At 46.6% G+C, this 27,624-nt stretch overlaps 1 protein-coding gene across 2 annotated transcripts in view; it reads right to left on the bottom strand.

Annotated features, from left to right (window-relative positions):
- LOC121441790 (ubiquitin conjugation factor E4 B) overlaps positions 1-27,624 on the bottom strand; it is a 111,516-nt gene that overhangs the window by 4,321 nt on the left and 79,571 nt on the right. For both annotated transcript variants that reach the window (XM_041643091.1, XM_041643092.1), the window contains 8 exons: positions 26,791-26,890; positions 25,630-25,757; positions 24,788-24,886; positions 22,550-22,785; positions 13,321-13,447; positions 11,599-11,743; positions 3,565-3,699; positions 1,644-1,835 (listed from right to left, as the gene is read on the bottom strand). In XM_041643091.1, the coding sequence (XP_041499025.1) occupies positions 1,644-1,835; positions 3,565-3,699; positions 11,599-11,743; positions 13,321-13,447; positions 22,550-22,785; positions 24,788-24,886; positions 25,630-25,757; positions 26,791-26,890 (1,162 nt within the window). The remainder of the gene's footprint in view (positions 1-1,643; positions 1,836-3,564; positions 3,700-11,598; positions 11,744-13,320; positions 13,448-22,549; positions 22,786-24,787; positions 24,887-25,629; positions 25,758-26,790; positions 26,891-27,624) is intronic.

Genomic DNA, 27,624 nt, shown 5'->3' with positions numbered 1-27,624 from the left:
AAAATGCTGATTGGCCAGTAGCCAGGCATGAACTATAGGTGGGGTGACCAGACTAGGAGAATTCTGGGAAGAGGAAAGGGAGAAGAGTCAGCCACTAGCCAGATGTCCTGTGAATTTCTGAGCAGGATCCACACTGACACCTACATACAGACTCATCTCATAGCTGCGTTCTGCTGCAGCACTGGACCCCTCCCCATCTACCTACCCCTGCCTCCTCAGTGCTACATTTCAAAAACTTCCATTTCTAAATAACTACATAGCTCGCTTGCTCTGCATATCCACCCTACCCTCACTCACCACACCCACAATTCCAGCAATGGAGAAGCAGCCAGCTACACAGAGAGACCATGTCTCCAAAAAATAAGAGAAACACCAAAAAGCATTGAGGCAGTGTGTGGTAGCACACACCTGTGACTGCAGTACTCAGGAGGGTGACACTGGAGGATCGTGGGTTCGAGGCCAGCCTGTTTCAAAAATTTTAAGAAGATGGAAGCATATACAGTTCTTCTGTTTTCACTTATTCCTTTGGGTTAGATACAGGGAGACTGTTAGACTGTGTAAGGATGGATAACACTGCATGAGTCAGATTGGAATGTTATGTGTGTGAAGATAGAGACTTGGAACCAACACCGCAGCTTCTTGGCCTTTAGGTAGAAGGGAGAAGAATCTGCCCTCTACACCAAACTATGGCACAGGCTAGACCGCTGCCACAGATCTGCCCTCTACACCACACTATGTGCTCCTCTGTGCTCCACTTTCCTTATTTTAAAACAAAGAATTTAGTAGAAACTGAGTCATTGAATTCTATGATTACTAAATCAATGTAAACATGAGAGGTGGTCAGAAGTGGTACACAGTTAATAGGAGCCACTACTATGCTGAAGATGTCCCAAATGTCATGGTCATCTGTGTGCTTGATGGCACACATCAAAGTACCTGAGGGGTAGAGTTTGAGATCAGGAGTTCAAGGCCAGCCTAGCCAAGAGGAGACCTTATCTCAAAAGACCTGGGAAAAAGTAGAAGCAGGACCAGAGACCAAGGAAGGAAGGAGCCCTTGGTTTTCCTTTTTAAGAGCTCTGTGGCTGGACTGAGGACTGAGCCCCGGACTTTGCACATCCAGGTGCTCTATCACTGAACTACATTCCCAGCTCAGGGTTATTTTCAGAATGATCTCAGTAAGTCCAGGTTAGCCCTGAACTTGTGACTGTCCTACTTCTAGCCTCCTGGGTATCTGGAATACAGGACTGTGCTACCAGGGGAGCCCCTTTTGTTTCAACTGTGACATCACAGAGGGAAGGTGTGGAGAACAGTATGTTCTATACCAGTGGCTGACCTGACCCCCAGTCTCTCTTCATGAAGGACAGGGAGTGATGTGAACAGCAGGAGGCATGGCAGCTCTCAGGCAGAGTACCTGGGAAGACCTGCATTTCCTGAGAAATGTCAAAAGTCCCACTTTTTCCTGCATTTGAAGTGGGGAAAACTCAAGGAGAGAGAGAGAGAGAGAGAGAAAGAGAGAGAGAGAGAGAGAGAGAGAGAGAGAGAAGTGCATAGGGTCTGCCAAGAAGGTACAGCCAGAAGATTCAAAAGTGCACAGCCCAGTGATGGGTATCAGGCCTCCTGGGAAAGGCCCGCTTCTCACTCACCTGGTCATCAGCAATGGCTTTAGCAAAGCGAGCACAGTCCAGCTGCAAGTAAATATCCGTCAGTTGGTCCAACAGCTTCTTTGGCTCAAAACCGTACTTCTCTGGGTTTTCAACTTTCAGGTCCCGGCACTTGGGGCCACACAGCTGCTGGAGGTTAAAGTTCAGCATGGCTGCTAATCGGGGTCCAAGTTCCTAGGAAATGAGAGGATAACAAGACAGGTCAAGCTGCTGAGAATGTTGGGGACCAGAAACTCCCACTCAAGTGGAGCCACAGGAACTGGCTAGTTTAAGCTCCAGAGAACCCTGAAATGTGCTGTGCAAATGCTAGAGAAAGCTGATCTAAAAACCCTATAGTCCAGTGTGGAGGAGCCAGGGACAGGGAAGCGGGCACAGCTATCGTCAGTCCAGTGTAGAGCAGCCGGGAACAGGGAAGCGGGCACAGCTATAGTCCAGTGTGGAGCAGCCGGGAACAGAGAAGCGGGTAGAGCTGCTGGGTTTCTTGGCTATAAGAAGTGCTTAAGCCAGCCAGTAAAGAAGGTAGAAATGAAGGCTGAAGAGATGGCTCAGCTGTTAAGCACACTGGCTTCTCTTCCAGAGGACACAAATTCGGTTCCCAGCGCTCACAACAGGGAGCCCATGACTGCTGGGTAACTCCAGCTCCAGGGGCTCTGACACCGTCTTCTGACTCCAGAGGCACTGGCAAACATGTGGCAACATTGACCCCAGCACCCACTTGTAAATACAATAAATCTTAAAAAAAAAAAAAAAAAAAGAGTAGAGCTAGTACTAGTCTACCTGTGGCCAATTCCAGTCAGATTCTTCTTTTGTTAAAGTTTTATTTGAATATGGCCATTATTTTGTAAATAAAGCTTTATTAGAAAACAGCCCGGCTTGTTTATGTCCAGGCTATTAGCATGAGCACAGCTGACAAGTTGCCCAAGACATGCAGTCTACGCATCTTCAAAGGGCTTCGCAGAGAATGTTAGTAAATCCCTCCTGCACATCCTTGAGGGAAGCAGGCAGTGGACGGTGGGCTGTTTTCTCCCCACTGCTGAGCTGAGATCTGCTTATCAAGAGACAGGAAAGGACCCAGTCTCAGGCTGCAGACAGGCCACTGGGTGACAGGGCCTCTGCTGGAGGCAACATGAATCATGTGATGAGCAAGGAGGAAATACGGAGAACTGGAGGGACAGATGGCAGAGCACACATGAGAACTGGAGGACACGGCAGAGCTCACATGAGAACTGGAGGGGACACACAGAGCTATCTGTTGACAGGTCTCGGCTCCCTTTGATGACCCCTCTCCTTGGACCGCCACATCACAAAGCATCACAGCTTCTTACCGGGGTGGTCAAAACAAGCAGGTCTCTTACAGTATACTGCTCAGATTCAACCTCAAAAATAGGAGCGGGTGGATACTGAGATGCCTTTAACTAACCACAAGCCTCAATCAGTTTTCAGTGGCCTCAATGTTACAAAGTTACTCAGTTCCCACTGGCCTTCAGTGGCCTTGATGTTACAAAGTTACTCAGTTCCCACTGGCCTTCAGTGGCCTTGATGTTACAAAGTTACTTAAAAAGCATCCAAGACATCTATCAATCATTTTACTTAATGTCCTCCATTATACTTTTATGATACAAAAAAACCAGAAATCAGTAACAATAAAATTGTGTTACAAACCCATAATCCAGTGTTGTGTAAATAGAAAAAAGCAAGCCACCTAGAAGCCAGCATTTGAGTACATGTTAAGGGGTCTCATTTTAGACGGGTAGAATAGCACGTAATGTGTTATCAACTGATAGAACAAAATTAGAAAGAATTTCATCACTGATTGCTGTGGTTAAAATTAACAATTGTGCTGAGTTCTAAGTGCTGCATGTGTCACCCCAAAGATAACACAAGCACCCCAGTTTCTACTCACTGGTCTGAGGAACGGCTTCTGGACTTGCTTAGTGAGGAGATGGAACATGTCCACGGTTTCAGTCGCCAGCGCGAGATAAGATCGTGAAACGCGCTCATCCTGAGAAAGCTGAGATTGCCGGGCCTGCTGCTGATCCTAGGAAACAGCAAATGGTTGCCAAAGAAATTTCAGTACCAGCCACCTGCTCATAAAAATGTCAAGTGCAAAGGAAAAACATGGCTGGCTTACAATCTAGATTGTAATAAAGCCACAGTACTCTGGGAAGGAGGAAATGACCACACCACCAGTACACTGTCCAGACAGCCTTCTAGACACGTAGTATGGTGGGTGGCGTTGGATTACAACCCAGGACCTGGCACATGCTAAGCACAGGCTCTACCACTGACCTACACCCCCAGCCCTGGCCTGTTACTGACTGTGGGATTTCCCTCTGTATGCTGTGAATATCACTGGTGAATAAAGAAACTGCCTTGGCCTGTTGAAAGGGCAGAAGTTAGGTAGACGGGCCTCCCAGAGAAAGATGCCAGGCAGAACTTTACCCAGGAAGCCACAGCCATGTGGCGATGCACAGAATAGAGATGGGCTAGTTTAGGATATGAGGTAGCCAGAAATACACTTAAGCTATTGGCCAAAGAGTATTGCAAATAATATGGTTTCTGTGTGATTATTTCAGGGCTGAGCAGTCAGGAAACATATAAGCGACCTCCTTACTATAACTGACCTCATGAGAACGGCCACACTGAGTTCCAGCAAGGATGACTCAGACTATCGGAGTACCTGATACACACACACACTCGAGCTACAGAGAGGGTTCACTCCCCTTACAAACAACTTTCACTTAGTCATCAACATTAAAAATATTGAGACTAGGGTTGGAGAGGTGGCTCAGTGGCTAAGAACACTGGCTGCTCTTGCAGAGGACCCTGGTTTAATTGCCAGCACTCACATGGTGGCTCACAACCACCCGTAACTCTAGTTCCAAGGGATTTGAGGCCTCCTGGACTCCACAGGTACCAAGTATGCATGTGGTGTAAGCTTGCACATGTAGGCAAACATATACCTAAGTGCCTTCAGAGGGCTACTATGTGAACTGCGAGACCCGGCACCGTCAGGCTGCCGTTCTGTACAGCTCCAGCATCCTTACCTACAGCACCATCCTTTGCCTCCATCCTGCCACAGACCAGGAAATAAGGTAATAAATAGACTTTGATTCATGGGGGAAATCGGTAGAGCAATGAAAGCTTTGTAGCCAGCTCATCAGCTAAGACTTAGTCATTTTTTGAGATAGGGTCCCACGCAACACAGGCTGACCACCAAAGGAAGGAAGACACAGCTAAGGAAGACCTGGAAGTTCTCATCCTACAAGATCACATGTGCACGCCACTACACTCAGTTTAGCAGATCTGTGTGTGCATGTTCACATGTATAGGTAATGCAAAGTTAAGGCCAGAGAATAACCTTATGTCTTACTCCTGGACTATTCCCAACATATCTTTTTTTTTTTTTTTTTAAAACAGTTTCTTTCACTGGCTTGGAACTTGCCAAGTAGGCAAGGCTAACTTGCCCCAAGGACCTCGCTGTATCCACCTCCTAAGCAGTAGAATTACAATTGTGTGCTACCACACAGCTTCCAGACCTTTTTTTTTTTTCCAGGGGAGGGTCAGGGCAAACATCTGGAATAACTGATATAGGCCAGTGAGCACCCCTGGGCCTGGTGCTACAGTCCGTGCCTGGCAGAGACTCTGCAGTAAGAATGGGGAGCTGCCCAGCTCTCCATGGTCTAGAATGAGCCTATTGAGAAAAGGCTGCATCAGGAAAGACACAGGGAGAGCAAGGCCTCAGTGTCCTCGGTGTCAGTCTGAGTGCCAGCTCCTCCATTTGTAAACACTCTGTGGGCTCTGACGTAGGCTGGAGCAAGACAGACAAGGAAAATTAGGGGAACACTTATTTACAACCAGCTAGAAGCCTGCAACTTTACTACAACTGATCACACAAAATCACCTATGGAGACGAGTGCTGTAACAAAAGACACCTCAAAGACGACATAACAACAAACCTTTTGTGTTTAGGGCCAGAATGTGTGTGGCCTTGAGTATAACTGTGTTAGCCCTTCTTTTTCATCCCTAAATTTAAGCAGCAGACCTCACAAAATCACCTCACAGTTACATTTATAAAAGGTAATTCTTCTAAGATGAGAGAAATAGCAAACCAGTTCATCCACCCACCCATCTATATATGCGCATTTTACTGATTTTTTTTAATGTGAGCATATTATGCCTAGATGAATGTCAGTGAACTGTGTACCCGTGGAGGTCAGAAGAGGGTGCTGGATCCCCTGGACCCGGAGTTACAGACAATTGTAAGGTGGCATGTGGATGCTGGGAGACAAGCTTGAGTCAACTCTCCAGCTCTTGGTTCATATGTTTTTATTTAAATTTAAAAAATAAACTTTGTGTTTTGCAAATTACAGCACTGTAACATGTGCTACAGAAACACACAATCTCCATTTTACAAACATCTAAGGTCAAAGGCTAGGCTCACAACCAAAAGTATAAAAATAAGCTGGCTGGAGCCTGGTGGTGGTGGTGGTGGCAGCGCACACCTTTAATTCCAGGACGCAGGAGGCAGAGGCAGGCGGACCTCTGAGTTTGAGGCCAGCCTGGTCTAAAGAGTGACTTCCTGGATATCCAGGGCTACACAGAGAGAGACCCTGTCTTGAAAAACAATCAATCAAACAAAAAACCCGAGCTGGGTGGCAGTAGGGCACACCTTTAATCCCAGCACTCAGGAGGCAGAGGCAGGATCTCTAAATTCAAGAGTAGCCTGGTATACACGGTGAGTTCCAGGACAGCCAGGGCTACACAGAGAAACCCAGCCTCAAAACAAAACAAAACAAAACAAAAAAACAAAAACAGAAACTCCTAACACACCCTTCAACCAGACAGCCAGAAAGGCTGACAGTGATGGTGAAGGATTAGAGAGGCTTTGGGGAGAGAAGAGTGGTATTGGGGTCACAACAGTCTGGATGCACAGCACTGCAGGAAGAGGGGACAGCAAGTGCAGAGAAGCCAGTGTAGAAGTGGGGTGAGATCAGAGGGGGTATCCCTATGCTATGTGCACCAGAAAGGGTGGAGGCTGGGAGCCCAAGACTGTACTGCAAGTACCAAGACCAAACAGAATAGTGACGAAGACAGCAGAAAGGCCACATACACCCTTACTGACCTTCCTGCCTCGGCAGCTGGAGTACTGCCAACGGCAGGGATACAACCACATCCAGTTTAACCCAAAGCTCCATGCATGTAGGGCAAGCGCTCTACCAGTGAGAGCTTTAGTTCACGGAGATAAAAGAGCCTCCAGATGGGGGAGGGAGCAGAGGAGAAACAAGGTGACCCAGCATTTAGTAGAATGAAGCTGCCACTTGTTACGGTTGTTGACTGGAACTCAGAGGAGATTTAAAGGACAACATGGACAAGCCAGGATTGAGAGACTCATGCACAGCCCAACGGCAGAGCCAGCCAGCACTGTCAGGGTCTGAGGCAGAAGTGCTCTCGGCACTGGAGCTGCACTGTCAGGGTCTGGGGCAGTGGAGCTGCACTGTCAGGGTCTGTGGGCAGTGGAGCTGCACTGTCAGGGTCTGCAGGCACTGGAGCTGCACTGTCAGGGTCTGCAGGCAGTGGAGCTGCACTGTCAGGGTCTGGGGCAGTGGAGCTGCACTGTCAGGGTCTGCAGGCAGTGGAGCTGCACTGTCAGGGTCTGGGGCAGTGGAGCTGCACTGTCAGGGTCTGGGGCAGTGGAGCTGCACTGTCAGGGTCTGGGGCAGTGGAGCTGCACTGTCAGGGTCTGCAGGCAGTGGAGCTGCACTGTCAGGGTCTGGGGCAGTGGAGCTGCACTGTCAGGGTCTGGGGCAGTGGAGCTGCACTGTCAGGGTCTGCAGGCAGTGGAGCTGCACTGTCAGGGTCTGGGGCAGTGGAGCTGCACTGTCAGGGTCTGGGGCAGTGGAGCTGCACTGTCAGGGTCTGGGGCAGTGGAGCTGCACTGACAGGGTCTGGGGCAGTGGAGCTGCACTGTCAGGGTCTGTGGGCAGTGGAGCTGCACTGTCAGGGTCTGGGGCAGTGGAGCTGCACTGTCAGGGTCTGCAGGCAGTGGAGCTGCACTGTCAGGGTCTGGGGCAGTGGAGCTGCACTGTCAGGGTCTGCAGGCACTGGAGCTGCACTGTCAGGGTCTGGGGCAGTGGAGCTGCACTGTCAGGGTCTGTGGGCAGTGGAGCTGCACTGTCAGGGTCTGGGGCAGTGGAGCTGCACTGTCAGGGTCTGCAGGCAGTGGAGCTGCACTGTCAGGGTCTGGGGCAGTGGAGCTGCACTGTCAGGGTCTGCAGGCAGTGGAGCTGCACTGTCAGGGTCTGGGGCAGTGGAGCTGCACTGACAGGGTCTGGGGCAGTGGAGCTGCACTGTCAGGGTCTGGGGCAGTGGAGCTGCACTGTCAGGGTCTGCAGGCACTGGAGCTGCACTGTCAGGGTCTGGGGCAGTGGAGCTGCACTGTCAGGGTCTGGGGCAGTGGAGCTGCACTGTCAGGGTCTGCAGGCAGTAGGGCTGCACTGTCAGGGTCTGTGGGCAGTGGAGCTGCACTGTCAGGGTCTGGGGCAGTGGAGCTGCACTGTCAGGGTCTGCAGGCACTGGAGCTGCACTGTCAGGGTCTGGGGCAGTGGAGCTGCACTGTCAGGGTCTGGGGCAGTGGAGCTGCACTGTCAGGGTCTGCAGGCAGTGGGGCTGCACTGTCAGGGTCTGTGGGCAGTGGAGCTGCACTGTCAGGGTCTGGGGCAGAAGTGCTCTTGGCAGTGGAGCTCACTTGCAGTCTTTAAAATAGCACTGGAAAAGATGAGATCACCTGGCAGGGACTTCAAGCAGAGTCATCAGAGAATGTGCAGGTGTATTTGGCTGTGTGAGGAGTGGAGGGTTAGTGTGTTGGGAGGGGCTGGGGTATAATGATGACAGAGGCAGGATAACACGGGCAGACACATCACTGCTGTGAAATGAACAGTGTCAGGCACAGTTGCTTATTATAGAGTTTGCTACGACATCAGATATCAAAGCTTCAATATTCTTCAGCATCCTGCCGGTACCCCACTGAGAAACACTACCCAGGGGAGGGGTGGGGAACACTTAGAAGCAGAGGACTGAGCCCTAAATCTACCATTGCTCAGAGGCTGGGGGATGAGGAAGTGGAAGGCGGGCAGCAACCTTGGATCAAAGCTCAAGGAAAAGTTGTTTGTAAAAAAGCACCTTCGAGACATTTGTGCCTTTAAAAACCCATTAAGAGAAGAATCAGCAGTATTTGTTGTCTCAAATAAATGCACTGACTAGGATAAAGGAGTGTGCTTCAGGCCCAGAAACCAACCTCTAAGAGGTCTCCACTAGGCAGCACGGGACAAGTACTGAAGAGGAAGTCAAGTGAGGTGGGGCCATGCAGGACACTGACTGCGTACAGCCAACCATTCGGCTGGGTTTGGACAGAATGGGGAGTATTCTCACACATTAAGGACAGGACATCTGATGCTTGGGAAGACCAATGAAACACTAGAACACTGCACACTGAAGGCTAGGTCTGTCCTGGGCTATACTGCTTACAATGTCCTTGTAGGTCACAGACCCAGCCCACCTCGAATGGAAGAGCTGAGGCTCTTTTGATTTGCCTTATCTGGTTTCTCAGGATGGTTTCAACAGTCTGGAGCCTGATTAGAAGTTAGGGCACACTGGGAAGGTACAGGGCAGCAGGGCCGCGTAGATTCTACCCCAAGAGAGATGGGAGCAAACAGATGAGGAGTGTCTAGAAATGAGCCGGAGCAACAGGCAGAAGACACGCAGTGGGGCAAACGTGATCCAGTGGAAAAGCTGCACTAACTCAACAGTGTCAGAGGCAAGGGCTGTGGGGACAGGGAAACAGGGAGCCAGGCAGTCGTGGACATCCAGGTAGAACAAGATGTGAAATTCTCATCAAAGCTGCAGGAATACTTGTAATGAAAAGCTTCCCTAAACTGGGGTATGGTAGTACATACCTTTAATGTTAAAGGGCAGAGGCAAGGGGATTTCTGTGAGCTCCAGGCCAACCAGGAACCGGGGTCACAATGATACTCCACCTTGGGAACGGAGCGCGTGGGGGGTGGGGGTGGGGGGGGTGGGGGGGGGGTGGTGGTCCCTTAAATGCCCTTCAGTGTCCTACAGTGAAGACACGTATGACAGGATGTCAGCACTGTCACTGTGAGCTCAGGCTGCCACAGGTCTCTCAAAGGGCAGACCCTAGGCGAAGCGACTCTGACTCTGAGCCAACCCATTTATGATATTCCTAGGAGCTGTCAGGGTCTGCTAGGTGTCAGAAGAGGGCAGTGGACGTTTACTGGCACAGCATGAATTTATCATGGAACCTGGCAACTAGGCCTTTTTCTAACAGTAACAGAATGGGAAAACCAAGGAAAAGCTCCAACAGAATCCTAGGAGATTCTCAGCCATGTGAACAAACCCAGCAGAGAGAAGCCTGGAGATTTCTTTCCTGGCTACCACACAAGTCAAAACACACACAAATAAACATTCCTCTAAACAGTCCTTTAACTAAAAGGCAAGGGAAGTGTCCACAATGCATTGGGAAAAGCTCCTCATTTCTCATTTTTTGGATTTAAGATTTTATATTTAAAATATGTTGGTGGCTGGTATAGGAGGTCCTTCCGTTTGTGTGTTGCTTTCATTGGCTAATTAATAAAAGAAACTGCTTGGCTTGATAGGGCAGAACTTAGGTAGGTGAAGAAGACAGAACTGAATTCTGTGAGGAAAAAAGCAGAGAGAGAGAGAGTGTGTGTGTGTGTGTGAGAGAGAGAGAGAGAGAGAGAGAGAGAGAGCACGCACGCGCGCTGCCATGGAGCCACCAGGTCAGACATGCTGAATCTTTCCCAGTAAGCCACGACCTCACAGTGATACACAGATTATTAGAAATGGGTTAAATCAAGATGTGAGGAGTTAGCCAAAAAAAGGCTAGAGCTAATGGGCCAGGCAGTGTCTAAATGAATACAGTTTCTGTGTGATTTTTTTTCTTTAAAATATATGCTTATTTATTATGTATACAGTGTTTGCCTGCATGTAGGCCTGCATGCTTAGAAGAGGACACCAAATCTCATTAAAGATGGTTGTGAGCCACCATGTGGTTGTTGGGAATTGAACTCAGGACCTTTGGTAAAGCAGGCAGTGCTCTTAACCTCTGAGCCATCTCTCCAGCCCCAGTTTCTGTGTGATTATTTCAGGTGTAAGCTAGCCAGGCGGGCGGGACAAACAAAGGGACCTGCTCTCCCTGTAACAGGAGGCTTTAGAATCCAGAACATCCCCGCAGGACAAGCCTGTGTCCTACTTCTGAGCTTTACCTTCACCCTCTGAAATTATATACTGACACATACATAAATTTTTGTTTCTACATATATGTGTGTCTTGAATTTCTGTGCATTACATGTGTGCAGAAGGCGTGAACCATCAGAGATGACTTAAAGGCACAGTGAACTGCCAGATGAGGGTGCTGGAACTGAACTTGGGTCTTCGGGAAGAGGAGTAAGAGCTCTTAACTGATGAGTCACCTCTCTAGTTCTCCACACAAGACTGTTTTTGAAAATGAGAATCTGGCTTTGAGGGGAGGCCTGACAGCCAGTCTGAGGATAGTAAGGAACATTCTTGCCTGAAACTCAAGCACAAAATGAACTTTTTCTCCCCAGGGGTTAGGGGCAGAACTAAGGATCAAATTCAGGACTTAAGCAAGTTAGGCAAGCCCTTGACCACTGACTTGACCACTGAGCCACACCCTCCACCCCAGTCTTAGCTTCTGAAGAAAACCTTTAGGAAGCTATCTCCTAGCTCAAACCTGAAATGGTACTTCGTGGAAGCCTACAGGTAGGAAAGTCCTAGCAACTGAGATCTGGTGTCTCCAGGCAGCCCTGCAGGAGCAGCCCCGGAACCAGCCCCAGGGGCACACTGCAGCGCTGTGCAAGCACTAAGGCCGCCCTACCCGAGGCAACTGGTCCCACTGCTCTTTGTTCTTCATCTCCTCTTGCACTTCATGGATCCGCTTCAGCGACTCCAGACTCTCGTCCAGCAGAAAGGTCGTGTCGTTTATCAGCATATTGATGTAGCGGACGAACTGCTTTCCAGAACTGAAAAGGCAGTGAGACAGCGTGGTTACACATGTGGCCGGTCACTGAGAACATGAGCCTCTGCCAAGCACCAACCGGATCACCTGGGAGACTGCAGGCCCAGCACATACATACACATCAACTCTCCTTAGACTTTGCTATTGTCTTTCTTGTTGCTGTTTTGTTTTGTTTTGTTTTAAGGGTCTACACAGCCTCAGGCTGATCTCAAACAACTTTCCTGCCTCAGCATGACAGAGGTAGGACAACAGTCGTGAGCCACCAAACTCCAGCCCTACTATTCTTCCTAATTCACTGTGATAAGTTCTTTCGAGTAGCATGCTGGACCAGCCCTGTATGACTGGTATGAACCAACTGCTAAATATTCCAGAATGTTTTCTGCTGATTTCCTTGGCAGTTTATATCTGGCAACAATGTATACAGTTATACCACAGAGAAGCAGCAAATGCTGGAATTCCTCCTGCTCACAGCATAACGCCAGCTCACTGCTCAGTGTTTGTAAGTAGAGGACACACTCTCCCAGGCTGGGAAGGGAATGAGCTTGACTCGGTGTGACAAAGCCAGCACAGACTCACCCAACACAGAAGACAAGAAAGTACTTACGGAGAGCGATTCCTTATCGCAGAGAAGATGGACAGACAAAAATAAGTCCTGTCACATTGGTAAAGGAAGATAGGGACTCACTGCATAGAAGCCAAAGCTGCAGGTCTAGGGAGACCCTGTCGACTACACCATGGTGAACTGGAACAGCCTGGCCTACCTGCTAAGTTCTGAAACTAACAAATTTGTGGCAAAAGAGAAGACCCACACAGGACCCACCAAGTGTACTTATGGGTAGAAAGCCCATGCTGGGGAAGAGGGAACTTTGTGAACAAGGACAGGTGGGTGGCCTCAGTCTCAGGAATGTGGGGACACTAGGACATTCATTTCCAAAGAGCACCATCGAGCACAAGCTGGGGACTGCCTGGAACCTAACAGATCCGAAGAGCAGCTTAACTTAGTTTACCTGGGAGAAGCTACCCTGCAGGCAGGGAAGCTGCAGTTAACACAAGGTAGACAAGAGTTGATCAAGATCTGACACATGAGGGACAAAACTTCCTTTGAAGAATAACACAAGGGTTTGATGTTTGTACTCGCCTTTCTTCCTTCAGAGGAATTACTACGGGCCAGGCTTAAACAAGGCCCTGCAGTTTTAAGCTGGCACATGAATAGTTATTAACATGGCTTGGCACCTATGCACACCAAGTAAACCTAAGTGCTTCTAAATCTTGTTTTCTCAACATTTCTGGGTCAATCTGACAGCTTCATTTAACAGCATATAATAAAGAAAACATAAGAACCACTTCACATGTGCAATGTACATATCCCAGAACATTCCCTCATGTAAGCCACTCCAATGGTTGACAACTTTGAGGAAGCAGACAATTAGAATAGGGGCCACACTGAGCGGTTCCCATGGCTCCTTGCAAGAGGCTGAAGCCAGGCAGTCACAGAACCTGCTGCAAAAGCTTTCAGCGGCTCCCACCTGAGCTCTCCCACCAGCGAGCAAGCTGCACGCGCCATCAGGGCCCAATACTCACTTGAACTCCTCCATGAAGGTGCCATGGTGAGCTATGTTTTGCCAAAGGCTCTTAAAAATAGTGCTAATGTGATAGCGAATGGTGAACTTGTCATAGAACTCGCTGGTGGCTCCGGTATGCTCGACATCTACGGAGGAAAGACATTTGTCTTTTATGACCTTCCAGATGCAGTTACCACAGTGGCACAGGAGAAACCATGACTCTACTCCCCCAACTCTTCTTTCAATTAATTAATTAATTAATTTTGGCTTTTCAAGAAAGGATTAATCTGTTCAGCCCTGGCTATCCTGGAACTCGCTCTGTAGACCAGGCAGGCCTTGAACTCAAGAGATCCTCCTGTCTCTGCCTCCTGAGTTCTGGGATCAAAGGCATGTACTGCCACCACTTGGCTTCTTTCTTTGAAAAGACTGGGTGCCACTATATAGCCCTGGACATCCCGGAAGCCAGAGAGTCACTTCCCTCTGCCTCCCAGAGTGCTGGGATTAAGGTGTACCTCTCCCCCATAACCTGACTTTAAAGATCAAGGTTCCATGACATCAGTCTGCAACGGATGCAACAGCTACACGAATGTGAGAAAGACAGCATCAAGCTCGACGACAATAAAAAATCATTTATCACATCTCCATCCCATCTTATGCTGCTAGTTTAAATTAAGGAAATTCCAGAGCAGTTCATACATGTATCTCTGAGGAGAAAAAATAGGCTAAATTTCCTATGTACCTATTACATATCTATTATTTTAAACACTTCTGTATCAGACACATTTTCCAAGCACATCCCCAAGTAGAGAAATGCACGGTGACTGCCCCCACACTCATGGCTCGTGCCATCTGCACCCCTGTGATGTAAGCCAGGTGAGAACCAAACCCGGATATGCAAATGCCTAATAGCATACACATGAAGTTCCAAATTCATTGTGAATTTCAAAAAGGAGAAAAACTGTCAGTAAAGACAGTTATGGGCCGGTAGTGGTGGCGCAGGCCTTTAATCCCAGCACTCGGGAGGCAGAGGCGGGCAGATCTCTGCTGCAGGATTTTGATCACACTGTGACACCCTGAGACTGTGTTAATATTAACCTTGAATTGGGGACAAAGTCAACAATTAGCTAACTGGAATAAGCCTTAGAAAGTAAGGAATACAAATAGAGAAGATGCACAGGAAGGAATACGGAGGGACGATTTCGTGGCTCTGCAATCGGTAAAGTGTGGAGAGGTCAGCTGGCTGCTCCTCCACCTTTAGATTCTCTGACCTCTCAGGTTCACACCTGGCACTTGATTCCTGAGTCTTTACTGGTAACAGAACAACTTAAATAAGTATTACAAACCAAGTGGTGGCGGCGCACACCTTTAATCCTAGCACCAAGGCCAGCCTGGTCTACAAGAGCTAGTTTTAGGACAGGTTCCAAAGTTACTGAGAGACCCCGTCTCTGAAAATCAAAACAACAACAACAACAAAACAAAAAACAACAAAGCTGTATGAGTTTGAGACCAACCTGGTCTATAGAGTGAGTTCTAGGACAGCCAGGATTGTTACACTGAGAAACACTGTCTCAAAAACCAAAAAGTAATATTAAGACTGAAAAGAGGTGAGGATTTGAGAAAACAGGCACACTGTACATGGGGGTTGGGGGAGGGGAGATGACAAACAGTGACATAATCTCTCTTAAGACAATCTGGTAGCAGGCATGGTGGCACATACCTGTAATCTCTGCACTGAGAGGCAGGAAGTCAGGAACTCTTGGGCATCAGTCTGGGTACATGGGACTGTCTCAAATGTAGCAACCCCCAACCTCAACAATTTTACAAACTGTAGCCTAACAATCAGCATGCTTTCCACTGGCCTACCGACTCTACTTCAGAAAACGCTCACAGGTTTGTACAGAGATCAATTTCCAAGCATGACCATCAAAATACTGCATCTGTTTTTATTTTTTATTTTATTTTTGTTTTTTCGAGACAGGGTTTCTCTGTGTTGCTTTGCAACCTGTCACGGAACTAACTAGCTCTTGTAGAGCAGACTGGCCTTGAACTCAGGGAGATACACCTGCCTCTGCCTCCCAAGTGCTGGGATTAAAGGCGTTAGCCACCACTGCCCAGCCTTGTTTTTTTTTTACAATACTGGGGATTGAACCCAGAGTCTTGAGATGCTAGGCAATTGCTCTACCACTGGACAGAAATAGTGTTTTGGGCTACGGGGGAAAAAAAAGAATAATCCAAATGTTTAAGAGACAACATTACACACACTGGCTGAAAGCCAGAGATTACACAGTTTAGGAAGAATGACAGCTTTTTAAAGTGACCAAGAGACAGCAAGATGGTTCAGTAAAAAATGCTTGCCACCAGGCCTCAAGACTGAGCTCAATCCTTGGGATCCACATGCTGGAGGAACAGAAATGAACCTGCAGTTTGTTCTCTGACCTCTATTCATGCAACACACACATATTAAAAATAAAAAATATAACAGATTTGTAGTAAAATATTACACAGACTCTGAACACAAAGATGATGTGGGACTTCTAAATTCTGCTTGGTACAGTCTTCTGTAGTGCTGTGGGTTGAACCCAGGGCCTGGTACATAGCACACTATCATTTTAAACACTAACCCCCGCCTTTCTTCCTATTTTCTGTATTTTCCAAAGTCTACATTTTGGAGGGTGAAACCAGTTATTTAATAATAAGGGGAAAAGACTAAGACATTCCTCCCATGCTAAGATCTGAAAGTATTTATGTACACTCACTAAGCTGGCTCTTCTCTGGAAGAACCAAGTGCCATTTTATTATGCAAAAGTGTGAATGAAGGTGTCAGCAATGACTCAAGCAAAGCTTGCAAGGGACAGAAAACCAGTGGCCCACACACCTCCATTATCACTTAGAGCCGCCCATTCTGGGCTACATCCCAGACACACCAAGCTAATTCACTAGTGTTAGCTCACTGCCCACCAGCACCACCTCTCCCAACATTTCTGTTTTTTTTATTTGCTCCTAAAGTTTCCTCAAAATCACCCCCACCTAGGTTCTAATTTCCAAGTTTTAGCTCTAGACAACTCTCTATAGATCAGGATGGCCTTGAACTCACATAGAGACCCGTCTGCCTCTGCCTTCCGAGTCTGGGATTAAAAGCATGTGTCACCATGCCCAGTTTGTACAAGGCTTCCTGCTACCTTCTTTCCAGATTCATTTTACTGCTTTCTCTTTCTGCCACTCTGCGGCTGAGATCTACTGATGCTCACGTCTGTAACACCCTGCGGCTGAGATCTACTGATGCTCACGTCTGTAACGCTCTGCGGCTGAGATCTACTGATGCTCACGTCTGTAACACTCTGAGGCTGAGATCTACTGATGCTCACGTCTGTAACACTGCGGCTGAGATCTACTGATGCTCACGTCTGTAACTCTGCAGCTGAGATCTACTGATGCTCACGTCTGTAACACTCTGCGGCTGAGATCTACTGATGCTCACGTCTGTAACGCTCTGCGGTGAGATCTACTGATGCTCACGTCTGTAACACTGCGGCTGAGATCTACTGATGCTCACGTCTGTAACGCTCTGAAGCTGAGATCTACTGATGCTCACGCCTGTAACTCTGCGGCTGAGATCTACTGATGCTCACGTCTGTAACTCTGCGGCTGAGATCTACTGATGCTCATGCATCTACCGCTCTGCGGCTGAGATTTATTGATGGGGGAGAGTCTTCTGTTTTGTGTTGATTTCATTGGTTAAATAAAGAGACTGCCTTAGCCCTTTAATAGAACAGAAAATTAGGTAGGCGGAGTAAACAGAACAGAATGCTGGGAGAAAGAAGCTGAGTGAGTAGGAGTCGCCATGATTCTCCCACTCCAGACAGACACAGGTTAAGAGCTTTCCTGGTAAGCCACCTCGTGGGCTACACAGATTATTAGAAATGGGTTAGATCAATATGTAAGAGCTAGTCAATAAGAGGCTGGAACTAATGGGCCAGGCAGTGTTTAAAAGAATACAGTGTCCATGTAATTATTTCGGGTAAAGCTAGCCATGTGGGCAGCCGGGTGCCGGGGACGCGGGCAGCCGGGTGCCGGGGACGCAGCCCGCCGCTTCTATTTCAACAGAGTGGCACCCAACGTGCTAATGAACTCCATGTAAAACCTGAGAGGACCTGAAAAGGAGAGAGAGAGAGAATTTAATACAGCTTTTTGGTGTTTGTGGGTTGCATGCCGCAAAGAAATTGTCCTGACTCAGCAGCAGGAAAAAACTGGCTGTTTTAAAATGCCCACTTTCTGGGCTGTGCCGCCATTGTGATCTCTGCCTGGCTCCTGCAGGAGACAGAGCTTTTTTTTTTTTATTAAAATATTTATTTATTTATGATGTATACAATATTCTGTCTGTGCATATGCCTGCAGGCCAGAAGGGGGCACCAGACCCCATTACAGATGGTTGTGAGCCACCATGTGGTTGCCGGGAATTGAACTCAGGACCTTTGGAAGAGCAGGCAATGCTCTTAACCTCTGAGCCATCTCTCCAGCCCGAGACAGAGCTTTTGAATGGAGCATTGGAGTAAAGTGCTACGATTTGTTTGATGGCAACTAGACTCGCTGTGTGCCTAAAAGGAAGTCATTACGTACTGCGGTTCAGAGGCACAAGCAGCTCCACCACGCTACTGGTGCAATGTGCAAGGATCAGAGGCACAAGCGGCTCTGCCATGTTGGACAGGGCGGGGCAATCACGCAATACCTGTTTTTGACCTAGGAATGTCACAGCTTAGATTCTTAAGTGCTTAGTGATTTAAAAGGCAAAAATCAAAAGTGTTCCTGGATAGTAAAAAGTTACAGATTTACAATATTACAGATTCAGACAAAGACCACTAAATGGGTCACAATGTTGGATGAGTGTACGTAGGCTTGAGAAAGAGAAGAAAAAGAAAGTTAATGCCTTAAAAAAAAAGGATAAAGTCCTTAAAGAGACAGAATAAAGTAAACTGATAGAGTAAAAATAAGCCACGTAAAAATGGAAAATTCACAGAGTCTGGATTCTTTGTATTATTGTGTTTTCTTTAAAATTTTTGACTGTGAAGGAGATAAGTACAGAGAGACATTTCATTATATGGGCTGCCAAATGGAACCGGAACAGATATCATGAGGGTATGACTTCAGAATTTGGGTCTAAGGATATGATGCTTTGGAAAGGGTCTTCTTTTGTTTTCACAGAAGACCAGACCCTGTGGATTGATTCTATCCCGATATGGTATGATAGACCACGACCTTCCGAAAAGTTGCTGTGAACACCCTCAAAAAATTACTTCACTCAACTGCCAACTGAGATGAACCTGACACACAGGTTACACCCTAAACAATCTGATTAACAGCGCCCCCATTCAGCAGGAAGCAGTTTGGAGAGAAAAAACTGCGCCCATGTTCCCAAAATATTGTTTATAAATGTTCTTTTACATTTAAAGGGAGAAATGATATAGGTATGAATAATTTGCATTGGTATGGATTTTAAGGTCAATTTTGTTATATGTATATGCATTTCTGATATTGATTGAGGTATTGTGATTGTGTAGTTCATTTAAAAATGTAATGTATAATAGGAAATACAGGTTGCTAATGGATAATTATTGATAATAGTAAAGCTTGTAGTCATGTTAGATTTTCTAGATATATAGAGATACATTTCAGTTAGATAGACATACTTCATATCTTTCAAAGACTGCAGAATATGGCATTTTAAATGTTTTAATAACTTAGGGCTTAGCCGGGCAGTGGTGGCGCACGCCTTTAATCCCAGCACTCGGGAGGCAGAGGCAGGCGGATCGCTGTGAGTTCGAGGCCAGCCTGGTCTACAAGAGCTAGTTCCAGGACAGGCTCCAAAACCACAGAGAAACCCTGTCTCGAAAAACCAAAAAAAAAAAAAAAAAAAAAAAAACTTAGGGCTTTTCATGACAAGGAGACACGTCTGCTCCTGGCAGCACCAGCTACTTCAAGAAGAAGATGGGCATCGAAGAGGATCCTTATGGAGCTTGATAGCCATTTGGGCAAGAAACTGCTCTTGCCTGGACTGATGCATAAACTGGACACAAAGAACCCGCAGAGAGAGGACTGCTTAACTTGCCTATAGGTGAGATGGTCTTTCGGAGTTCCTGATTCATGAAAGAGTCTAAAAGACATTCTGCAAAACACAGCAGATAATGATTGAACTGTCTTTGAAATTTCCTGCTTCATGGAAATGTCTGCTGGATACTATGGGCCTGAAGGCCGAAGATGGATGCCCCAATGGTACAGAGGAACTTTGGGTGACTATCCAGGCAGCGAGATGTCTCTGTCATTTCTAGAGTTTTGGATTTCTTGTTTGCTTAGGTAATATTATATCCTTCTGGAGTCTTTGATGGTTAGTTATAGTTTTTTAGTTATGATAAAAGATAAAATAGATATAAATATTGTAACTGCAATCCTTGCTTGATAACTGTTTTGCTATATGTAATCTTACTATGTTAAGTGAAAGCCTTTCTTTTTTGTTTAAACAGAAAAAGGGGAAATGATGGGGGAGAGTCTTCTGTTTTGTGTTGATTTCATTGGTTAAATAAAGAGACTGCCTTAGCCCTTTAATAGAACAGAAAATTAGGTAGGCGGAGTAAACAGAACAGAATGCTGGGAGAAAGAAGCTGAGTGAGTAGGAGTCGCCATGATTCTCCCACTCCAGACAGACGCAGGTTAAGATCTTTCCTGGTAAGCCAGCTCGTGGAGCTACACAGATTATTAGAAATGGATTAGATCGATATGTAAGAGCTAGCCAATAAGAAACTGGAACTAATGGGCCAGGCAGTTGTTTAAAAGAATACAGTGTCCGTGTAATTATTTCGGGTAAAGCTAGCAGTGCGGGCGGCCGGGTGCCGGGGACGCAGCCCCGCTGCTCCTATTACAACAATTTATCATGTTTGTGCCACTCCACAATTGCGATCAACTGAAGCTCACTTCCTCAGACCTTCCCCAGTCAATCTTCTTGAAGTACCCCATTTTCTTTCTCCCACACCTACTGTCTCCAGCTCCTCTAAATCTCCCATGTTTGCCCCCCACAGTAGTCCCAACACAAGTATTTGCTGAATTAGTGACAGACTCTGCCCTGGCTGCTGCTTTGTACAGCCAGTCAGCTCTGGGGAAGGAGAAGCCTGGAAAGACGACTAGCTCCATCCACAGACTTTCTGTCCTCAGAATTCTTTCTAAGGAAGGCTGTTAGGATACACAAAAAATCTCTTATTTTGATGTCTAATTTTCATTTTAAACAAGATTGTGTGTAAGTACTTGCTAAGTGCAGTACGCTGTAGCCTGAGAGGTGCTGGCTCCAGCAATCTATCTACAACTCTGCGGCCCATCTTAGGGTGGCCCGCTCAGAAGCAGGATCTAACGCGGAGCTCCTGATGCGTTGTGGCATAGATGTGGGGAGTATCTGGGAGGCATCCTGCAGGCTCACAGCTCTTGTAAGCAGTCAGGGACACTTGTGCTAGAACCCAGCTGCTGGGCACCTGCCACTCACTAGCCAGTGACCTTCAGCAAGTTTCTTGACCTTTCTAAGCTCAAGTTTCCTCATTTGTAAAGTGGAGGTATTTATAGTGCCCATCTCTGCGACAGTTATGAAGCTCAAGTGGACAGTGACCATGAGTGGCAACTATTTTTAGGAAAGGTATCGTCTATCCATGACCATGGAAGGGGCTTAGGCCGGAGGGCATACTGCTCCAGGATAAAGAAAAGGAGCAAATAATACCGACCCACATGCTTCTCAAGTGTGCTCATTCTTGCTCTTTCTGTCTTTCACTCACTCACATACTTACACACACACACACACACACACAAAATTATCATGAAGCTACAATAATGTGCCCAGACCACCAACTGAATACTAATTATATTTAACAAAATCTATCAAAAATATTAACACATCATCTCCTATGGAATGTGGCTATTACTTGGCATTTTCTACACTTTTTCTTTTTGAGACGGGATCTCACTATGTATCCCTGACTGGCCTGGAACTCCACTGTAGACCAGGCTGGCCTCCAACCTGCAGTGTGTAACCTGTCCTGAATACACACCTAAATACCACTTGCACCTAAGTATCCTGAGCTAATAATCCTGACCATGGCTATGAGATCAAAAGATTTACACCCCAAAAGGGGCCTTTTATCCATCAGTACACTGGACTATCTCCAAAGGAAGGATGCTAACAAAATATCCAAGACAATGTGTGCTTACTTTAGACTCCTGAGAATCTGAGTAGGCTGAGGGGAAACCTCATCAGATGGAACAAAGTAAGAGTGAGGAAGGGAAAAGCAGGCAGACGGGTTCCCAACAGCTACTGTCCCTGAGCTCTGGGCATCCTCAAACAGGTGGCCCCTGTCAACAGCAAGGGCATATGTCATAAGCCGCTGTATTTTCTGTAGAACACGGTGGGGTCTACTAAATGCCAGACACTTACAGAGTGGCCAAATTTACCAGGACATGAGAAGACAGGGCACATACAACATCCTGAGAAACTGTTTGAGTAGCACAGTCTTGGGTCTTTAGTAGGAGACAGTCTAATCCAACAGTTTAAAGGCTAAATTTTAAAGAGATTCAGAAGGCGGAACACAGTTTGACCAGAAGAGGAGGTTCTCTTTGAAGCACAGTTTCCAGGCTCTGTCACTTCCAAGTGTAACAGGGCACAGAGCACAGCACCCACAAGTATCAGGTGCTCGCTAAGTGTGAGGAACGAATACACGAGGGAAGGCAGTCAGGGGTCCAAGTATCCAATAGATTTTCTGCTGTTGTTGTTCTGAGTAGCTCAAGCTAGCATCAAACTTGCTATCAAGGATGACCTCGAACATTTAAAACAAACTTCCTATTTTACCTACACTTTGAAAACTCAATTTCAGGATGGTGTTACATATCAAATGCTGCAAATTTAAAGGCAAATGAACCAGGTAGTTTTACTCAGATGAAAACACCATCTTGGGCTACAAACGACAAATGGAGTCTGCTAAACCAGCAGAAGCCAGCACACGCAGCAGCCAGTGTCATCTCTCAGATGCCTGGGAGAAGACAGAAGAGCCCATGCCTTGGGCTGGGGCTGGTAAGTGACTGCATAAGCGGATGTCGGGGCCTAGAAGGCAGGATTATTTACTTTTCTATTTATGGATTATAGGTCGCAGGTTTAGGTTTATGTTCACTCAGACAACCTTGTCTGTCATATAACCACATGCCAGAAGGCACACTCTGGAACCTACCTGTATAAAATTTCATGAGGGAAGGTACCAGCAATTTGGTAGAGAGAGGATGGTTCTCAATCATCTCAAAAAACTTCTGAGTTCGAGGCTGAACAGAGGGGTTGGTCATAAACATGACCTCCACCAGTTTGGCCACTAGGTATGGGTTGCGGATGTAGTTCTGGTTGCACAGCATGACGACGAGGAACATCACAATGTCCTGAGTACAGGGCTCATACAGCACCTGGGGCGAGTATCTATAGAGAGACAAGGACACTCCATGAACCTCCAGGAACCATGGGAGAGTTTGCTAGTAGGAAAGGGAAGGAGAGTGACAGGGCACAGGGGAGGAGGACAGGTACTGGGTCCCTTGGGATGGCTCAAGTGATGTGCTCGCTGGATGCAAAGCCTAATGTGTGTGCTGGCTGCAGCATGCTATGCTTGCTGCGCTTTAGAAAGGAAGCTAAAGCATGCATGGCTGAACTTCACAAAAAGACCTTCACGCCAGGCAGCAGTGGTGCATGCGCTTAATCCCAGCACTCAGGATGCAGAAGTAGGCGGGATCTTTGTGAGTTCAAGCCCAGTCTGGTCAACAGAACAGCGAATTCCAGGATAGCCAGGGCTATACAGAGAAACCCTGTCTCGAAAAATACAAAACAACAACAAAAGATCTTCATATTTAAAAACTTTACATATTTAATTTTTCAAAGGGTCTCAAACAGCTCCAACAGGCCTCAAATTCACTACCCAGCTTAGATGGCCTTTGAACTTGTTATCTTTTGTCTCGACCTCCCAAGCACTGGATTATAGGAATGCATGCACTGGATTATAGGAATGCATGACCATGCCCAGCTTTAAAAAGGTTTTGATGGAGTTAATGTCTAACTTAAACTTCTAGGGCCAGCAAGATGCTGAATCTGGCATGGGCACTTTGTGCAATGGCTGACACCTGGGTTCTGTCTCCAGCACACACACAGTAGGAGAGGACCAGTTCCCACAAGGAGAAGTTCGACAGCAAGCAAGGTCCAAATGCATACACAGGAACAAATACATGTAATTCAAAAAAATTTAAATGTTTTAAGAAATAAAAAATTCCAAGTACGTGTCTATATTACTGTGCTTGGAATAAATGACTGAACCTACTTAAATCATAACACTGGATTTACTTAGCAACCCAACTATAACCTTTAATCTCCCTTTAAAATTCTTACCATTCAGAATTCATGTATCACTACTGACTGGGCCTGTCTGGAAATAGTTTTTCTGTTCTTTTGTTGTCTGAGGACGGTCTCTTTGTGTAGACCTGGCTGGCCCAGAATAATCCTCCTGCCTGAGCTTCCAGGTACTGGGATTACAGGTGTGGGACACCATGCTCAGCTGCAGATAGCTTTTATGATAATAACTCAACCAGCTTTAATTTTGGATTTTGGTTGTTACTAGAAAATGTTTGCAATTTACACTTTGGGCAATGAGTCTACGCTGCTTTTGTCTTTTTTAATTAAATAAAGATTTATTTATTTATTATATAGACAGTGTTTTGCATGCATATATAGCTGTATGCCAAAAGAGGGCACCTGATCTCATTACAGATGGTTGTCAGCCACCATGCAATTGCTGCGAACTGAACTCAGGACCTCTGCGAGAACAGCAACCGCTGCGCCATCTCTCCAGCCCCTGCTTTTGCTTTTGCAAATAGACTTCACACACATCCCCCTGTCACCTAGTACTGTTTCCATGTTATGGTGATGTATCCAAAGCAAAAAGTGAAGGGTTTTACTTGTTTTTTGGTTTTCTTTTGGCAGTTCTGGGAATCAAATCTAGGCAGATACCCTGCCACCGAGGTCTACCTTGGTGAAGACTCAAGCTCCCGACTGAGTATTGTAGGAAAACAAAAACAAAAATTCAAACAAAAGACTAAATTCTGCCAAATATTAGACAAGGTGCAACCTTTTCTTTACATCTTCTCCAATTTTACAAACATCTGGTTTAGATGTTCACTGGGACATTTCTCAGGAACGCACTCCACTGTCACCCACTTGTCTCAGGAGTCTCACAGAGCTCGCCACCTACACTGCTCACCCTGCTTCTGTCCTGACAATGGTATTGGAATGAGCTGCTGAGCAGGGTTTAATCCTCCAGTTTCTCAGCAGCATGCGTAAAGAAAGTTACCCAACCCCAGGCTTAAATGAAGGTTCGAAACCCAGCTCACAGCACCGTGTACAGTGCAGAAAGCAGAGCATACATATATGAAGTACTTACTGTACAATAAAAAATAAAAATTCAGCAACATCCTCTATATAAAACTCAGGCAATGCTGCAAACGCCTTGGGGACATCTGAACTTAAAGGCAGTGTTACGCTGTAGAAGAGAAAAGACAAAGAAAAAGCACAATTTACAAAACGGAATCACGGCACGTTGACTACAAGGGATGTGACACTACTAAATAGCTCATTTAGGAAAGAGAAGCCCTTCCTGTGTAACACAAGTGTGAATGTACACAGCAAACAGCTGTGATCTCCAGAAGTGAAAGGAGGATGCAGGAAACGGCCACACTCTGTGTGCTGCTTGCCTCGTCAGGGATTTCTGGCTAGAGTTAAGGCAGCAGGCAAAACAGCAAGAGGTCCAAAGCTCATATTTGTCATTTTAAGCAACTTAAACTGAGCCCACAGACCATGCATATATTTTATATAACCTTATCACTCTTAGGGGTACAGGCCAAACCTCACAAATCCCTGTGACCCAGCAGCTTCATAATGAACACAAAACAGCCATAACTGTGACAGCAGTGACTGACATGCCTGGCTCTCCGGGACTTGGTGCGGAGGGAGGACTCAGTAGGCTGCTCTCTCTAGCATTGTGCTTCTAATTTATAGATTTGCTTTTCTATTTGCCCAATGTAATAGCAGTTTTTTAAAAATGCCATCCATTAAAAACACACAGGGAAATATTAATATAGCTCCAAAGTGTATGTAATATAAACACAGTCTGGCAAATGAAAGGCAAACCCTCGAGAGGGTTAGGGTTTCCTTTAGTTATGATGAGGAACCAGGATGAGGACACAGCAGGCACAGTGGTGACTCGGCAGGGGAAGACACACTCACTCGGGATACGCAGGGTCCAGGATGCGCAGCATCAGCTGAATGAGAAGGCCATAAAAATTCAGACATCTTCTCAGGAAGCTCTCGTCAAGTAAGCCAGCGTCAGCACAGGCCTTGCACCGTACCAGTTTCTGTGGAAGTAGGCGTGCCCCCACCCACAGATTAGTCTGGAGCCAAGGCCCCTCAGTGTGACTAGGCAGGGAGAGGGGCCAGGAGCTAAGACCAGACTCTAGGTTCTAGAGTGTATAGAATGCCCTCTCTAACTAGCTACAGGACACCGACTGCTGTGCCAGGTCTTTCTTTTTCCTGAAAACAGTAGGATGTTTTCATCGAGCACAGAGGACCGCACACAGCTAGTGCTGAGGTTAGTCACTGATAACCACTTCTCAAGAACCTGGATGGGGGATAGGGTTGACTGGGAGGCCCTCTGGGTGTCAGGAAAATGAGTGGAAAAAGCCAGACCAATTGAATCTGACTGATGTGCCACCCTCGAGGCTGCTACACCTCAGAGGACGGCCATGAGAACGCGATCCACACAGAGGGACATCGCGCTAAGTAGATTCCAACAGTTTATTACAGGTCCCTTGAACTGCAGCTGTGGAATACTAAGGGGGTACAGATCTGAAAGGGGAGCCCTGGCTTATTCTGCATCCTGTTGTTAAGACAGGGCCTCCCTCTGTGGCCCAGGCCGGCCTTAAACTCATAGCTACCCCTGTCTTGGGCTCCAAAGTGTAGGGGTTACAAGTAGGAGCCACTATGGCCATCTCAATTTTGGATCTTAAAAGTAGTCTCGTCTATTAGCAAATGAAAACCTGAAATCTCAGCCTGTCACATAAGTCACAGCGATACTTTTCTCTATCATTCCACCAAGCACGAGGAGCCAACAGTCAGCTTTACAATCTGAACGTAAGCACAAAAAAGGTGCACACGTGCTTCTCTGCCTCCTGTGCAAGGTCAGCCAGTGTGTGTTTAGCTGAGCTTTACAAGCAGCGAAACTTCTGTCTACAGTTAGGTTCCAAGTTTTAAATTAACCTACTTTACCTCGAGGGAAAAGAACGATGAAGAAAAACTAAGGACATACAACTGCTCATCAAGACGCTTACTCTGGGGGAAAGGTTACTATCGTGAGGCCAGTTCATGATTACACCAATTAACGGTACAAACCTTAAGCTGAGTTTTACAGCGCTTCAGCATTTCTCGGTGTCTGGGGGCCAGTGGGGAATCTTTCCACTGGCTTTCGTTACTTTTCAAATCTTCCACAGTTCTGAAATGAACAAACAAAGCACACTAACAATCAAAATAAAACATCCAAGTCCATCCTATCTATTCACTTTCCATTGCATGGACTCTCTGATGTAATTCTTAACACACTTAGGAATTTTAAAAAGTAGAGTCCACAGGCCAGACACGGTGGTGCATGAGTCCAAGATAACCAGAGTTCCACATAGATTCTGTCTCCGAACAAAATAAAATACAAACCAGAGCAAATCCCACTACAGTAAGTTCTGGATTAATTGACGCATTTTTTTTTTATTTCGGGTTGTTCATAAAATAATAAATAATGTGTCTTCTGGGGGAAAGAAGTGTTTTAAGACAAGATTTCTATGTATAACCCTGGCTGTCCTGGAACTCACTCTGTAGATCAGGTTGGCCTCATCCACAAGAGCTAGTTCCAGGACAGGCACCAAAAGCTACAGAGAAACCCTGTCTCGAAAAACCAAAAAAGTCATATCCAAGGACTGAAGAGATGATGACTCAAAGGTCAAGAACAAATGAAGCTCAGGACATGGGTTCAGTTACCAGCACCTGCATGATGGCTACAACAATCCCTAACTCCAGTTCCAGGGGATCTGATGCCCTCTTCCGACCTCCAAGGACACCAGTGGCACACAGACACACATGCAGGCAAAACACTCACACATAAAATAAGTGAATCTAAATAAACCACGTAAGGACACTGCGCACCCTGATCCTGGGACAAAACCTGCAACACGTGAC

Source organism: Microtus oregoni, unplaced genomic scaffold (assembly GCF_018167655.1).
Source record: "Microtus oregoni isolate MIOR12 unplaced genomic scaffold, Mior012 000081F_ref0000091, whole genome shotgun sequence".
Taxonomy (NCBI): Eukaryota; Metazoa; Chordata; class Mammalia; order Rodentia; family Cricetidae; genus Microtus; species Microtus oregoni.
This window is presented reverse-complemented; position numbering and strand designations above follow the sequence as displayed.